Source organism: Salvia hispanica, chromosome 4, assembly GCF_023119035.1.
Source record: "Salvia hispanica cultivar TCC Black 2014 chromosome 4, UniMelb_Shisp_WGS_1.0, whole genome shotgun sequence".
Taxonomy (NCBI): domain Eukaryota; kingdom Viridiplantae; phylum Streptophyta; class Magnoliopsida; order Lamiales; family Lamiaceae; genus Salvia; species Salvia hispanica.
Window position 1 is genome coordinate 23,321,401 of NC_062968.1, and position 14,078 is coordinate 23,335,478.

General features: G+C 40.0%; 2 protein-coding genes and 1 pseudogene across 2 annotated transcripts; all 3 read left to right on the top strand.

Moving 5' to 3' along the window:
- The first annotated feature begins 1,836 nt into the window (after positions 1–1,836).
- LOC125220697 (putative late blight resistance protein homolog R1A-3) lies at positions 1,837–2,310 on the top strand. Its single transcript, XM_048122848.1, has one exon. It carries the CDS (start codon positions 1,837–1,839, stop codon positions 2,308–2,310), a length of 474 nt encoding a protein of 157 aa, XP_047978805.1.
- Positions 2,311–6,848: 4,538 nt separating this feature from the next.
- Positions 6,849–10,441, top strand: LOC125220698 (annotated as a pseudogene).
- Positions 10,442–10,779: 338 nt separating this feature from the next.
- LOC125218057 (transmembrane protein 50 homolog) lies at positions 10,780–12,596 on the top strand. Its single transcript, XM_048119654.1, has 4 exons — positions 10,780–11,117; positions 11,185–11,272; positions 12,064–12,216; positions 12,324–12,596. The coding sequence occupies exons 1-4, from the start codon at positions 10,985–10,987 to the stop codon at positions 12,358–12,360; spliced, it is 411 nt and encodes a 136-aa protein (XP_047975611.1). The 5' UTR covers positions 10,780–10,984; the 3' UTR covers positions 12,361–12,596.
- The last annotated feature ends 1,482 nt before the right edge of the window (positions 12,597–14,078 follow it).

Here is a 14,078-nt window from a genome sequence, read left to right on the forward strand (position 1 = left end):
CAGGATGAAAATCCCAAACTAGCTGAGTCGGTTGGCACGACAACCGGAACCTGGTATCAAATAAATTTCCTCAACCCACTTCTACTGGTTGGTATAGTTGAGGTAAGGGTCGAATCCCACGAGGATGGACACGTTCGGATAACTGTGGTGATGTTCCTGGGTGGTTTTGGTTAGGTACCACGCTTTTGGGGTTGAGATTCTACCTAGGCGGGAAATAAATATGGTACTCTACTGACTAGTGGGCGTGAAAATAACAGACATGTGGTTGTGTTCGTGAAAATAGGGGACAAGGTATCTCAAAGACATGTGAAAAGTAAACAGTTACTAAATGAGGAAACTTAGACAACAGGGTATATCTGGTGGATGGGTGGCTTTCTGACAGGTCTGAATGGTACAACTGAAAAGTTAAAACAAAAGTAAAAAGTAACCCAAAAGTAAAAGTGGTCCAAGCAAAAGTAGATTGCGATGTTTTTTTCTTCAACAAGTATTAACAGAAAACAATATGAACATAAACTCCATAACTAAACTCAGATTTAAATTCAAACTCAAGATCCATTAATTAAAATGCTCAACTTAAGATGAACAGTTGAAACTGCAGATTACTTCTACTGACTGACATGCAAGGTGGTAATATCTACGCGGAACAGGAAACTCATGCACGAAAACGTAAGCTGAAACATAACTACAACTTTCGATCAACAACTTCAGATCTAGCCTACTCAAATGAAAACACATGCAAACACTTAGAAATTAAAGGCGATAACTAGATCTGACTTTCCTAGGCAGAACGAAGCAAATTCAAACCAAAGAGACATACGAAATAGAAACTTCATAACTTAAACGTTTGGATCTTCACCAAGTACTTCAAAAGGCAACAAAAATAAATGTTTGCAACAGATCCAACGAAGAAAGCAAGTAAAGAATAAACTAGAAAGCGAGTAACGATTGTTTTTGCCACTCTGGGCGGTGAAACTGCTATACTACTACAACGAACTGGCTGGAACGGTGGTATGATGACTTCTCCAGTAGACTTCTGGATATCAAGTGACCATAGTTGTGGCGAGGAACGAGAAACTGGACAATGCTGAAAGACTGATCTCTAGAGAAAATTCTACTAAGTGTAGTGGTTGGACTTTTTTCGAACTTGGAACTCTCTTCTCTCTCTCCAAGTGGCTTCTTTTATAGGGAGGCTTGCCCTTGCTTTTAGGGTAGACTTCCTTCACAATTGGACTTTTCTACCCTTGTTTATGATCATCCCAGCTATCCTTCTTCTCCATCTCGAGCCTTTTTTCTGGCATGCATCCTGGTCAGTATTGCACCCTTCTAGCGCTCTTTTCGTCTGCGTAGGATCCCTTAATCCTGCACACTTAAGCAATTGTTTTGCAGATAATACATGCATTTCACGACATACTGACCAGTAACCAAGGCTTAGAATACGACTTATCACCACTCATCACCATTCTTCAAGGAATCCTTGATCCTCACCAATCACGATGGATTGTTCATGAAAACAACCCACAATACCAATCCATCCTTGATAAAGCTACTTCTCTTCAGCAGCTTCTTGATAAATCTTCACTCACCAAACTAGAGAGACCCAAATCAGAGAAGTAGCACATCAAGCTGAAGACATCATTGAATCCCGCATGGTTCATCAAATGAAATCTGGATATGATTCCGCCATATTCACTTTTGTCACACCAGATCTGCAGCAAGTAATACAAGATCTTGATTATGTTATGGAGCAAGCGGAGAAGCTCGTGGAGATGGAGGATGACAAGATGCTTCGAGAACTTGATTCTTCTGTGGAACAACTGAAGGGGTGTGAATAATAAGATGCCGTCTAGCAGTTCATCATCGAGTGTTGTGGTGGGAATCGATGAAGATCTGATGCAGCTCAAGGATAGGCTGATCGGGATGCAGACAAAGCTGGAGATCGTCCCCATCGTTGGTATGGGTGGAGTAGGTAAAACAACTCTCGCTCGAAAGCTTTATGAAGATTCAATGATTGCTTATCATTTTGATTATTGTGCTTGGACCATTGTCTCACAAGATTACAATATGCCGCAAATTCTCAAAAGCCTTCTTCGTTGCATAACTGGAAACGAATGTGATCAACTTACTAACGAGTTAAAAAATATGTTGCATAAGAGCTTGTTCAGTAGAAAATACTTGATTGTGTTAGATGATATATGGAGTACGAGATTCTGGGATCAGATAAGGATTTACTTCCCGGACAACAACAACAGGAATCGCATTGTGATCACCACCAGGGAATCTGATGTGGTGAACTATGCTAGCTCTTCGTGATACGAACTCACGTGGCGGACCCAAGATGAGAGACATGATGAGGCGGCTTCGGGATGGGCTTGCAACTTTCATTCAAAATTCCAAGCGGGAGGAGCCTAGGATGACGGAGGAACCAAAGTTGAGGATCGTGCTGAAAAACGAGGGCCGACCAAGGTTTCCAGAGAAAACGCCCAGGCCGGGAATTTCGCGCACCCGGGCCGGGAATCACCCGGGGACAGGGAAAACGCCCGGGTCGGGCGTTTCGCGTGTGGAAAAATGCCCGGTCGGGCGAAATATCCGATACTTAGATTTTGTGGGCCAACTTTCTAATTTTGGGCCCCTAGTATAAATACCTCTTGATGTCATTTCTTTTCCTTAGATTTTTGCTAAAATTATATGCTTGAGAGAATTGTTCCTCTTGAAGAGGGTTTCCTATCTAATTCCTAGATTTAGGTTGCTTGTTTCATCAATTCCCAGTGAAGTATGGATCAAGTATAGGTATGCTTCAAGGTTTGTGGTTTCCCTTGAAGATCTAGCCATGGATGCATTGTTAGCTATGTTGTAAGTGCTTAAGTTTGCTTCATCAATGACTATGTATCCCAATTTCCACATTATCCAATGTTATTTCCTTTTTTGTTTATCTTAGTTGCCTTATTTCTTGTTGGATTGCCTTTTAATGATTAATAGAAAATCTACTTCACAAAAATATTAGATCAATCACCTACAATTTGGGTTTTCCTTGGGAAATGGATCTTGTAATACTTGGATCCACATCATTTGGTATCTAAAGCCTAGTACCCACTAGGTGTTTGATCTATTGTTGCTTTGGGTTGGCTTATTTTTCCTTTTGTTCTTTGTTTTGCCCTGCTTTGTTAGGATTATCGGATTGATCAATTGTGCTTAGATTAAGCTGAAATTTTGTTAGTATGATCTATGTTATGTTTCCTAGCTACCTGCAAAATTTCATCGAAAAATTCCTTCGTTTGCCCAGTTAACTGTGGGGATTAACATCATTGCCCTGTTTTGGCATAGTTGGGGAAAACCATATAAAACATATCCAATTATCAAATCTGACTATATATGGCTATTTTTCCCTTGATCTTGACTTGTTTATGAATCTACCCACCAAAATCCATCCAAATTGGGCGTGGGGATCAATACCAAAAAAATTCATAAAGATCAGCCAAATTTCTTTCATCCCATGTCTTGTTTTCTTTTCTTTGATTTGTGTGTGTCTTGCTTAATGCCTTGAACCTACTTACAACATCTTGAACCTATTTGCTTGTTGCTACTATGTGTTTATGGATTTGTCTTCTTGATTTTTGTTTGCCAAGGAGTATACCTTGATTGATCCACCTCAAAAACCTAAATCTTGGAATTGGAGTTGTGAGTGTGAGTGAATCCACCTTCTCACAATATTCTCAGTCGTTGTCGAGAGTTATTGGGGAGTGAATTGAGGGGAGTTTGGGACATCAAGGTTGAATTCATCTTCTTAAATTCTCTTTTCTTTTATTACTAACCCCTAGGACTAGTTCCTAGTGTTTGTTTGATTTGTAGGTACTTGCTCTATGCCTCCTCGTACCCGGGCTAACAAGATGGGGGACATCCACGAGGAGGAGGAAGGGAAGAAGCGGGCTCAAGTAGTTCCAAACTCGTTCGTGATCTTGTGAGCATGATGGCTCAAATGATGAAGGAATTCAAGCAAGAGGTGATGACCCAAATGGAGGTTCGGGCAAGAGAATCCATTGCTCGGTCAAAAGAATCCGAAGCTCACATGCTTGCCGCCCAAAACACTCTATTTGAAGAGTTCAACACTTGGAAGGGAGAGCGGGGGACGAGGCCTCCCACTCCTATGGGCAACGTCATGCCTAATGAGGTTCCGGAGGAAAATGTTGAAGAGGAGGAGTATGAGGGGTGGCAAGGAGGGAATGTACGGGATAGGACTAACAATTTGGAGAATGGAAGGTTTGGGGGGGGGGGTAATGGAGTCAATAGGCGGTTTGGAGGAGGAAATGGGGGGTATGGTCGTTTTGGGGTAGGAAACCAATATGGAGGGATGGAGCCTTATGGGGATAGATTTAGGAGGGATAGGTACTATGAGGAGGAGCCCCGACCGAGGTTTGATGATCCGACCAAGACCTTGAAACACAACCTACCCGAATTCCATGGCAAGTTTGACCCCGAGACCTACTTGGAGTGGGAATCTCAAGTGGAGAAAATCTTCTCCCTCCACAACTATTTCGAGGGTGACAAGGTAAAGATTGCATTGGGGGGTAATTCTAATACTTGGTGGAATTATGTGTTGAGGAAAAGGAGAATAGCTAGAATGGGGGGTGTGCGTTCATGGGATGAGTTGTGCCGAATCATGAAGGAGTCCTTTGTACCTCGGTTCTATTATCACAAGCTTCGAGGGGAACTTCAAGACCTAAGGCAAGAAGATGGCTCACCTATTACTCAAGGCAAAGCACCGTACAAGGCATCTTCAAGCCCAAGTCCACAATCTACAACAATAATTCCTCTAATTCTTCAACTCCAAGAAACTGTGCATCGCATCGCCATATTCAACTCGACACAAGTGCAACGATACGCAGCCTCATTCAATCAGTCTCAGCAAGACCATCACTGCCATCCCCTCTCTTGAATATTTGAGTGAGATGCAAATTCAGCAGTTTTTTACGTTGAACTGCTCCTGGGGACGGATAAGGCCGCTGCTGGAAAAGAGGGTCCTGGAATTTGAAGGACACATTAATCTTTTTGTGATGTGAAACAGAGGTATCACTGACTTGCAACTTCCTAAGCAGCAGAGAATAGCAAATGACAATATCCAATTTCAAGGACATATAACAAGAAATCAGATTGCTTGATTATGACTATATTATATAAATCAAACAGGCTGAGAGGAATAAAGAATCTTAAGGCTTCTAATTTGTACCACCTTCCTAACTTAGTAAGGTGTTCAATACTTTGAAAAAAATAGCAATTCCAGTCAATGCCAAACTAGATTTACATTTACTAGCACATAATCAATTAAAGTTGACGGTCAGAAGTAGCTAAACATGGTAAAAAATCTGCATCTTATGGCGAAGCTTTTGACCTCTACAGCAATAATTCCTCTACTTCTTCAACTCCATTTTGAGGCTACTTTTCTTATCACAGTAAGGGTCTGCTCTTTTAACATGCAATTGGATCTATGTCCAAAAATATCACATCAAATTCACACAACAAAATAGAAGGGGAAATATCACCCTTGTTGGGGTGGCTTCTACTCCGAATGCCCTTGATTCCGACACTCTTTGGTTGGTTATGACTCTCAGTATTGGCTATGTGGAAGATTCTAAAGTCTGCAAGCAACAATATTAAACACCCCATATTAAATTTAATATCACCATGCATAATCAAAATTACTATTATTGTTCAATGCAAAATTTAATAAGATAAACCGTAAAATAAATTTAGAAATTAAAAGTCCATCAGAAACCTGGATTTACCAATATGCAATAAGCAAAGGCTTGTAAGAAAGTACCTGTTGTACACTTGGAGAAATCTAGCTGCTACTACATTTAAATATTGATCTATTGAATTTGTTCTAATTTTCCAACAAAACTATCAGTTTGTTACGATTTTGTATCAATTAAGATTTTGACAATGACATAGCTTGATTACTTATTTACGAGATATTATAGGCATCAACCAAAACGACATATTTTACTGTTTAATATTGCAATATCTATCCCATGACAACAGAGAATTCAAGGACAACACAAGATCAAACCATTCGGGGGCATCTGATTCTTCATCATAAGTCCTGGTCCTGGCCCTCCTCTTTGGTGCCTGATACAATACATTATTACAACATCACTTGAGATTATTAGCATCAGCATTAGCATTAACAGGGCATTAATATCATTACTACTGAGCATTTTCATCAGTTTTAACACAGCATTATCAAAATCACAGTGCTGCATACAACTTAGCATTCAAAACCTTAAGTTAAAGAAATGGTTAATTACCTTTTGGAAGTGCCATCACCAGTTGGATGTTTTTTTTATACTGAGTTTGAGATCTTCGTTTCCGTTTTCAGATTGCTCCTCCACAATCCTTTCTGCTGACGCCACTATGGATTTGCTGCATCGTTCTAACACGATTAATTGGAGTGTTGGGATTTCTCCAATGCCAATTGGGATTTCCTCTAGATCGTAGCAACTATACAGATGGAGGTGGCGAAGCCTAGGAAAATTGGTCTCATCGGCTATCCAACGCACAAGATCCAAACCTACGAAACATAGAACCTGCAGTGAGCGGAAAACATCTCCATCTGCTAACTCCCACTCTTCGTCACATGTCTCCTCCTCCCTTTTAAAACTGCAGAAATCTAGAGTGAGCACTTCCAGCTCATGTAGTGCACAGAGAGTCGTCCACGCTCCCAAAATCATTTCACATCTAATTAGAACTAGTTTTCTAATATTACAAGGAAATATAACTTTGAAACGACAAGGGAAGCCGTCTGGAGAGGATATAGTTCTGAAAAAACTGCATTTTAATATTTCGAGCTTGTGAACATGGCTAAGATCAATTTCCATAGATGTAGATTCGAGGTAATCACGAATTGACAACTTTTTGATATTTGGAATGCTTTTAAGGAAACCATCCCAACTTGTTGCCTCCTCTTCACGTAGATTCAATGCCATCATTTGCAGCTTCTTCAGGACACTGTAGGTCATTTCCCTATCTTTTAATAACTCAATTCCACGCACATTGAGATATCTTAAATCACAGAGCTGCCATACCTAAGACGGCACATCCAAATTGCAAAAACGAGCAATCAAGGTTTACAAATTCCACAATCTTGATATTCCTCTTGGTATAGTTAAATCACCATAGATACCTAAGAAACGTAGGTTGACAAATTCAAATATTTCAGTTGGGAAACTATATTTCCTGATGCATATATCCCTCAACATATCATGCATGCTGTAACTCTTTGGTTTTCCATTCTTTTTGTATTTTCTAACTAGAAATAGATTTCTCTCTATTAGAGACTTTAGCCAATCCTCAGCCTCTTCCTCCAAACTTTTTTCCCCATTTGATTTTACAAATCCTTCTGCAATCCACATATGTACGAGTCTGGAGCCTCTAATCTCGTAGTCTTCAGGGAAAGCTCCCATGTATAAGAAACATGGTTTCAAGTGATTCGGCAAGTGGTTATAACTTAAAGACAATATACTATAGCATTGCCCATCTGATTTTGCTGCTATTACATTGTCCCCAATTTTCTTCCAAACATCTTTTGATCTTTCCATCTTAGATAGCAGCCCTCCAATCACACTGATGGCTAGAGGAAGCCCACCGCAATCGTTGGCAATCTTTCGACCAATCTCTTGCAATACAAGAGGGCAATCCTCTTCTCCAAACACAAGTTGGCGAAGCAGATTCCAACTTTCAGACTTACTAAGCAGTTGCACTTGATGATGCGAACTCAAAGAGTCAGCATAGTTCGCCACATCAGATTCCCTAGTGGTGATCACAATGCGACTCCCGTTGTTGTTGTCCGGGAAGTACATCCTTATCTCATCCCAGAATTTGGTGCTCCATATATCATCTAACACAATCAAGTATTTTCTACCAAACAAGCTCTTATACAACATATCTTTTAACTCATCAGTATGTTGATCACATTCTTGTCCAATTATGCAACGAAGAAGGCTTTTGAGAATTTGTGGCATATTGTAATCTTGTGAGACAGTGGTCCAAGCACGATATGCAAAGTGATCAACAATCAATGGATCTTCATAAAGCTTTCGAGCAAGAGTGGTTTTACCTACTCCACCCATACCAACGATGGGGACGATCTCCAGCTTTGTCTGCATCCCGGCCAGCCGATCCTTGAGATGCATCAGATCTGCATCAATTCCCACCACAACACTCTTGGAACTCGATGAACTGCTAGACGGCATCTTCTTATCCACAAGCTTCACTTGTTCCATAGCAGAATGAAGCTCTCGCGGCATCTTAGTATCCTCCATCTCCACGAGCTTCTCCGCTTGCTCCATAACAGAATCAAGATCTCGTATTACTTGCTGCAGATCTGGTGTGGACAAAGTGAACCTCACACAATCCGATCCGGAGAGCATGTGATGAACCATGTGGGATTCAATGATGTCTTCAGCTTGGTGTGCTACTTCTCTTATTTGGGTGTCTAGTTTGGTGAATGAAGATTTACGATCAAGGAGGTGCTGAAGAGAGGTGGCTTTATCAAGGAGGGATTGGAGTTGTGGATTGTTTTCATCAACAATCCATCGTGATTGGTGAGGATCAAGGATTCCTTCAAGAATGGTGATGAGTGGTTGAAGATTGTAAGCCATTTTTGCAGATTTCTTCTTGCTTGAAAAACAAAAGAAGCAAAGCTTGTTGCAAATTGAAATTGCACAAAAACAAGATGATACAATGAGACCCAGTTCATTAGAAATAATTAAATAAAAACTTATTGAATAAACTAATTTTAGGAGAATCCAAAATGGTAAAGGTGGACTATTTTTTAAAAGGGTTACTACAAATATTTCCATGGCTGAAAATTACTACTAGTAGATTCTAATGTTTCATTAAAAAACTAATTCGTATTTAACGCAGTTTATATTTTTTAGGGAACATCTTTTTAGGTTCACGCCAAAGTATCATTTTAAATCAGTGAATTTTGAAAATATAATTTTAGGTCCGTGAACTACAAGTTAATATCATTTGAGGTATTTTGAACTTTTTTCCGGACGAAAATGTCCTTTAAGGCCTTCAAATGGCAATTTGGACAATTCTTTCGCTACTCATCTTGCGTCAAAGATCTAGAGTCCAACAAATTTTTTTATTACTATTTAATTCAGTTACCATCCAAATTGAATTTAAATATAATTAAATTTTGCCGTAAAAAATGTGTTAGTTTTTCAATTATTAGATGACTAACTATTTAATGATAGTGAATTGGGACTTGATACTTTATTTTATTTTTTCAATCTAAACTGCATTTTAATAACTTAGTATAGGTGATGTGTGAATTCTGTTTAGTTTTGAAAGTTTTGAGAAAATTCGGAAAAAATGAATAATTTCGCTGACCTTTCGAAATGAAGGATTAATTTCACTGACCTTTCAAAATATGGGTACGAAGCATGCGAATTTTTCGGAATAAGGGATTTTTAGTTTTTTATGCATTTTCTATTCTTTTTAATAATTATTTGGTTCCTAACATTTATTAATTAACCAAATTACCCTCCATAATTTTAACACAATTTATAAAAAATCATCCAACCCTGACAAGCTCCAGCCCTCGACTTCATCAGCCACCTATCCCAGCGCATCCACCTCAACCGCGGCGCCGCCGACTTCCTCCGCAGATACCCCCACATCTTCCACATTTTCAACATCCCCAACAAGCTCCAGCCCTTCTGCTCCCTTACTCCCGCCGCCCTCCAAATCTTCCGCCAAGAGTCGGAGTCCATCGAAAAATTCCTGCCGCTCGCCATTACCCGATTAGTCAAAATTTTGTCCATGTCCCTCACAAAAAAACTACCTCTTCGGGCGATCTTCAAGGTCTGGAAGGAACTGGGGCTGCCCGATGACTTCGAGGACTCCATAATTTCAAGAAATCCCAAGGTTTTCGCATTAGAAGACGGCAATGAGATCAATACCCATTATTTGGTTTTGAAAGACAACGGTGAATTTAGGGATTGTTTAGTTCCTGCAGTGGAGAATTGGAGAATGACGGAGTGTTGTAGAGAGGAATGCAGCGTGGATAGGACTAAGCTGTAGTATAGTCTCAAGCAGGGTTTCTGCCGGGAATGCGGCTAGGGAAGAATTTTAAGGCCAAAGTTAAGGAATGGCAGAGGTTTCCCTACATTGGTCCGTATGAGGAGATGACTGCCAAGGAGAATAGGAGGAGTAAGAATGGCGCGATGAGGATGGAGAAGCGGGCGGTTGGGGTGGTGCACGAGTTCTTGAGCTTGACTGTGGAGAAATAAGCCGCTTTAGGCAGTGGTTTGGGATTGAATTGAATGTGAGGGATTTGTTCCTTGACCATCCCGGGATGTTCTATTTGTCGACCAAAGGGAGGAAGGTGCACCCTGTGTTTTTTAGAGAGGCTTATACGAGGGGGTGCGAATTTTTATAAATTGTGTTAAAATTTATGGAGGGTAATTTAGTTAATTAAAAAATGTTAGGAACCAAATAATCATTAAAAAGAAAATAAAATGCATAAAAAATCTTATTCCAAAAAATTCGCATACCTCGGACCCATATTTTGAAAGGTCAGCAAAATTAATTCCTCATTTCGAAATGTCAGCGAAATTAATCCTTTTTTCGAATTTTCTCGTTTTGGAATTAGATAGTTATTAATTTGGATTGTCATTCGGAAATCAATTTCAAAATGGAGATCAATTAACATCTAAATTGAATTTAAATATAAAAAAATTTGTCGTTAAAAATTGTTGAATTCTATGTCTCGAGAGAGAGAGTTCAATCAAAAGAAAGGATTTTTCTATACGCCATTATTAGTTGAATCAAAGCCCTAACTCAAAACTCCTCCAATTCTAGAACCCCTCACTTCCAATTCATCATAATTTGCCCCAATTCGAGGTTGTTTCGATCCAATCCGACAATCGGCGGATCGAAAACGATCAAAATCACCCTACTCGGAATCAGTAGTTGCGTATAAATGGAGTTGTCTGAGCTTTTGGCAATATTCGGACCGGGAATCTCCGGCGCGGTGTTCGGCGCTGGGTGGTGGTTTTGGGTGGATGCCGTCGTGTGCAGCGCCGTACAAGTCCCTTTCCTCCACTACCTACCAGGTATTTGCGTGCGAATTATGCCTCAAATTCATTCTTTTTTGCTTAATTTAATTATTTGTTTTTATAGGAATTTTCGCTTCGTTGTCTGCTCTGATGTTCAATTGCGTGAGGAAAGAGGATATTGATTACTCGCCATACGATGAGGGTGAATGGAGGTTATTACCAGTTTTCTCATTTATTTTTGATAATTTTTTTCGTGAAAACTCTCTAATTAGGGTGTGGTGTGTTGTAAATTTTTTAAATTAAGGGGTGGAAGTTTGGATAAAAGATTGATAAAATTGTGATTTTGATGATCATATTTGCAATTTGCAACTTGATGGAGATGATTGGTTAGTTTTGGGTGGAGCTTTTACTTTATGATGTGATAAAAACTTCGATTTTAGTCATATGTTTTCTCGATTACAGTTTTATGCATTCTTGATGAGTTCAATCAGCAGGACTTAGCTAGAAGAATTGAGGACACCATGTTTTGATGGTATTAGTATAAATGTGTTTGGATGTCAGTAATGCTAGGGGAGAAGTTGAGGGAATAACGATGTTTGATGATGTCAAGATTCTTAATAAGTCGATGTTTTGGTATTGAATTTCATATGGCCAAGTAGCTTAGTTAGTACTATTGGTGGAGAAATCATTGTAGTGGCTTTTCATAGATGCCGTCTTGATTGCATCTTTCTCCTACTTTTATACTGTGAAACGAGGAAATAACAATGTTTGATGATATTAAAATTCTTAATAAGTGAACGTTTTGGTATTGGATTTCATATTGCCAAGTAGTTTAGTAGAGTATTGGAAAAATCATTGTAGTGGCTTTTCATATCTGAAGTCTATATTGCATCTTCCTCCTACATTTATGTCATGAAACGAGGAAGCACTGAGTTTACGAATAAAGGTTATGATGTTTCCCATCTTACCTCTGTGGTTACTTCTTCACTTCTGTTCTCAACAGGTTGAAACTCTGGCTTTTCATTGCATATGTTGTGTCATTTGTCTCGTTAGCTGCTTCAGTCGGACTCTTGATACAAGATGCACTGGTGGAGACTGGTCCTTCAGCGTGGACTGGAATCGCAGGTGTTCTTCAATGCGTCTTTGTGTTAATCAGGTGCGACTGTCTTGCCCCTATTTGCCCTTGCGCATGTGATATAAAGGCATAAATGAACTACTACGTTGATTATGATCATTCCTGATCTTGGAAAAATCTTAATGCAGTGGACTGATATATTGGATATCTCATTCCTCTGAATAACCTTCCTGTGCAAAGAGTATCCACCGTTATTTAATCTGTGCTGAAAGTACCCGAACGAGAGAGACTGGAGCTATTCATGTCGTCTGAGTCTTTAGCTGTTCGTTGGTTTGTGCCATTCAGCCATGTGCATAAACCTTGCTGAATTGTTATCGTGTGAAAAACCCGGGTTGATATGTCATCGAAGAATGTTGTTCATTTACTGTTTTGCTGGTGCAAAAAATTTCAACTATTATTCATATCTTGTCTATATATTATTATCTTGTTACCACAGAGTTTCAGTTCACCAGCCCTTTGAACTCATTGTGTTCTTTGTGTTTGGGAGTGTTGTGTGTGAGAGAGATGATCCAAATCAAATTGAATTTTTTTTTATAGGCAAATAAACATAAATTTAAGGGCTGTGTAACGATGGATGGATGAGTCGAATCTATTTTGCCTAGTTGGTATAGTGGTTCAGGTAGCTTGTTTAGATGGCATACATGAAATGATACTCCAAAATTACAAGTTACGAACCCTGTTTCATGTTCATGGATTACCGAGTCACGTTTATTCTTTTTCTTGACTGGCCAACTTAGCGGCCCTCGTTTCTGCATCGCTCTTCCTTTTATGGCACGAGATTTTATATAGCTTTATTTTATATGTTAGGTAAGAGCACGGAAGTGGACCTGGACACACTTTTACTCCTTGTCCTTAGCTAAGAGCACAACACCCACATTCATGCTCTTAGCTAAGGACAAGCTCAAGGGTCCCACCATTCTATTATTCAATTTAAATAAAAACATTTCCACAATATTAAAATGCATTAAAAATTTAAAATTACATAATTAAAATCTTAAAAAATAAAAATACATAATTAAAATCCTAGAAAATAAAACGGGCCCCTTCTTGGGGGTAATACCCCGGGAAATTTTTGATTTTTCCGGATCCCAAGAGGGAAATTTCGCCTATCTATCATTGCGATAAGGGTCCCGGCCCGGGGGTTTAGAAAGGGGTTCCCCCTCGTTACCCCGGGGGCCCGGCCCCCGACCCTTTGGGGCGTTTTCTCGCCATCATCTCACCCCGGGGTACGGGGGGGGGTGCCCGAAGATGGTAGGAGAGGAATGTGGAGAGAAGGAATAAAAGAAGAGGAGGGGCCGTTGCCCTCCCGATCCGGCCCCCGGGGCCCCTGAACCCGGGGGGCATTTGGTCGTTTTACCGGGGGGACGGAGCACCCGGAGCTGCCCTTGGGTTTGGGGGGGGGCCGTAAATTGCGTTTTGGGCAGGGGAAGAAAAGGGCCAACAAACGTGGTTCCAACCGGTGGAGGGGGGACGGGGAATTTAGATAAAAAAGAAAAAAATGAGAATGTAGATGATAGAATAGATGAGAATGTGATTTTTTTTGTGTTGAAGTGGGGATATTTATAGATGAAAATGTGAATTTTGGAGGAAAAAAATTGTGAAATAAATTAAAAGTGGGTAGAAAACAGATATATTTTTTTGGGAAGTGGGAATTATTTAAAAACATTTTTTTAAATAAATTTCGAATTTTTTTAAAAAAAATACAAAAAATTGAATATGTCAACGGCTATGCCGTTGGCCAATAAGAAGACGCCACGTAGGGCTGCTCAGCGGCACAGACGTGCTCTTAGCTAAGAGCAGCGTCGTGCCGCTGGCACGGACCGACAGCTCGCAGTGGCGGACGAGGTCGTCCTTGCCACTGACATGGACGGACGGACAGCGTT

Bases quoted from the DNA above. Each gene is read 5' to 3' on its own strand.
- LOC125218057 (XM_048119654.1), top strand. From the start codon at position 10,985: ATGGAGTTGTCTGAGCTTTTGGCAATATTCGGACCGGGAATCTCCGGC. The intron at 11,118-11,184 runs GTATTTGCGTGC...TTGTTTTTATAG, and splicing joins TTTCCTCCACTACCTACCAG to GAATTTTCGCTTCGTTGTCT. The intron at 12,217-12,323 runs GTGCGACTGTCT...ATCTTAATGCAG, and splicing joins TGCGTCTTTGTGTTAATCAG to TGGACTGATATATTGGATAT.
- LOC125220697 (XM_048122848.1), top strand. From the start codon at position 1,837: ATGCCGTCTAGCAGTTCATCATCGAGTGTTGTGGTGGGAATCGATGAA.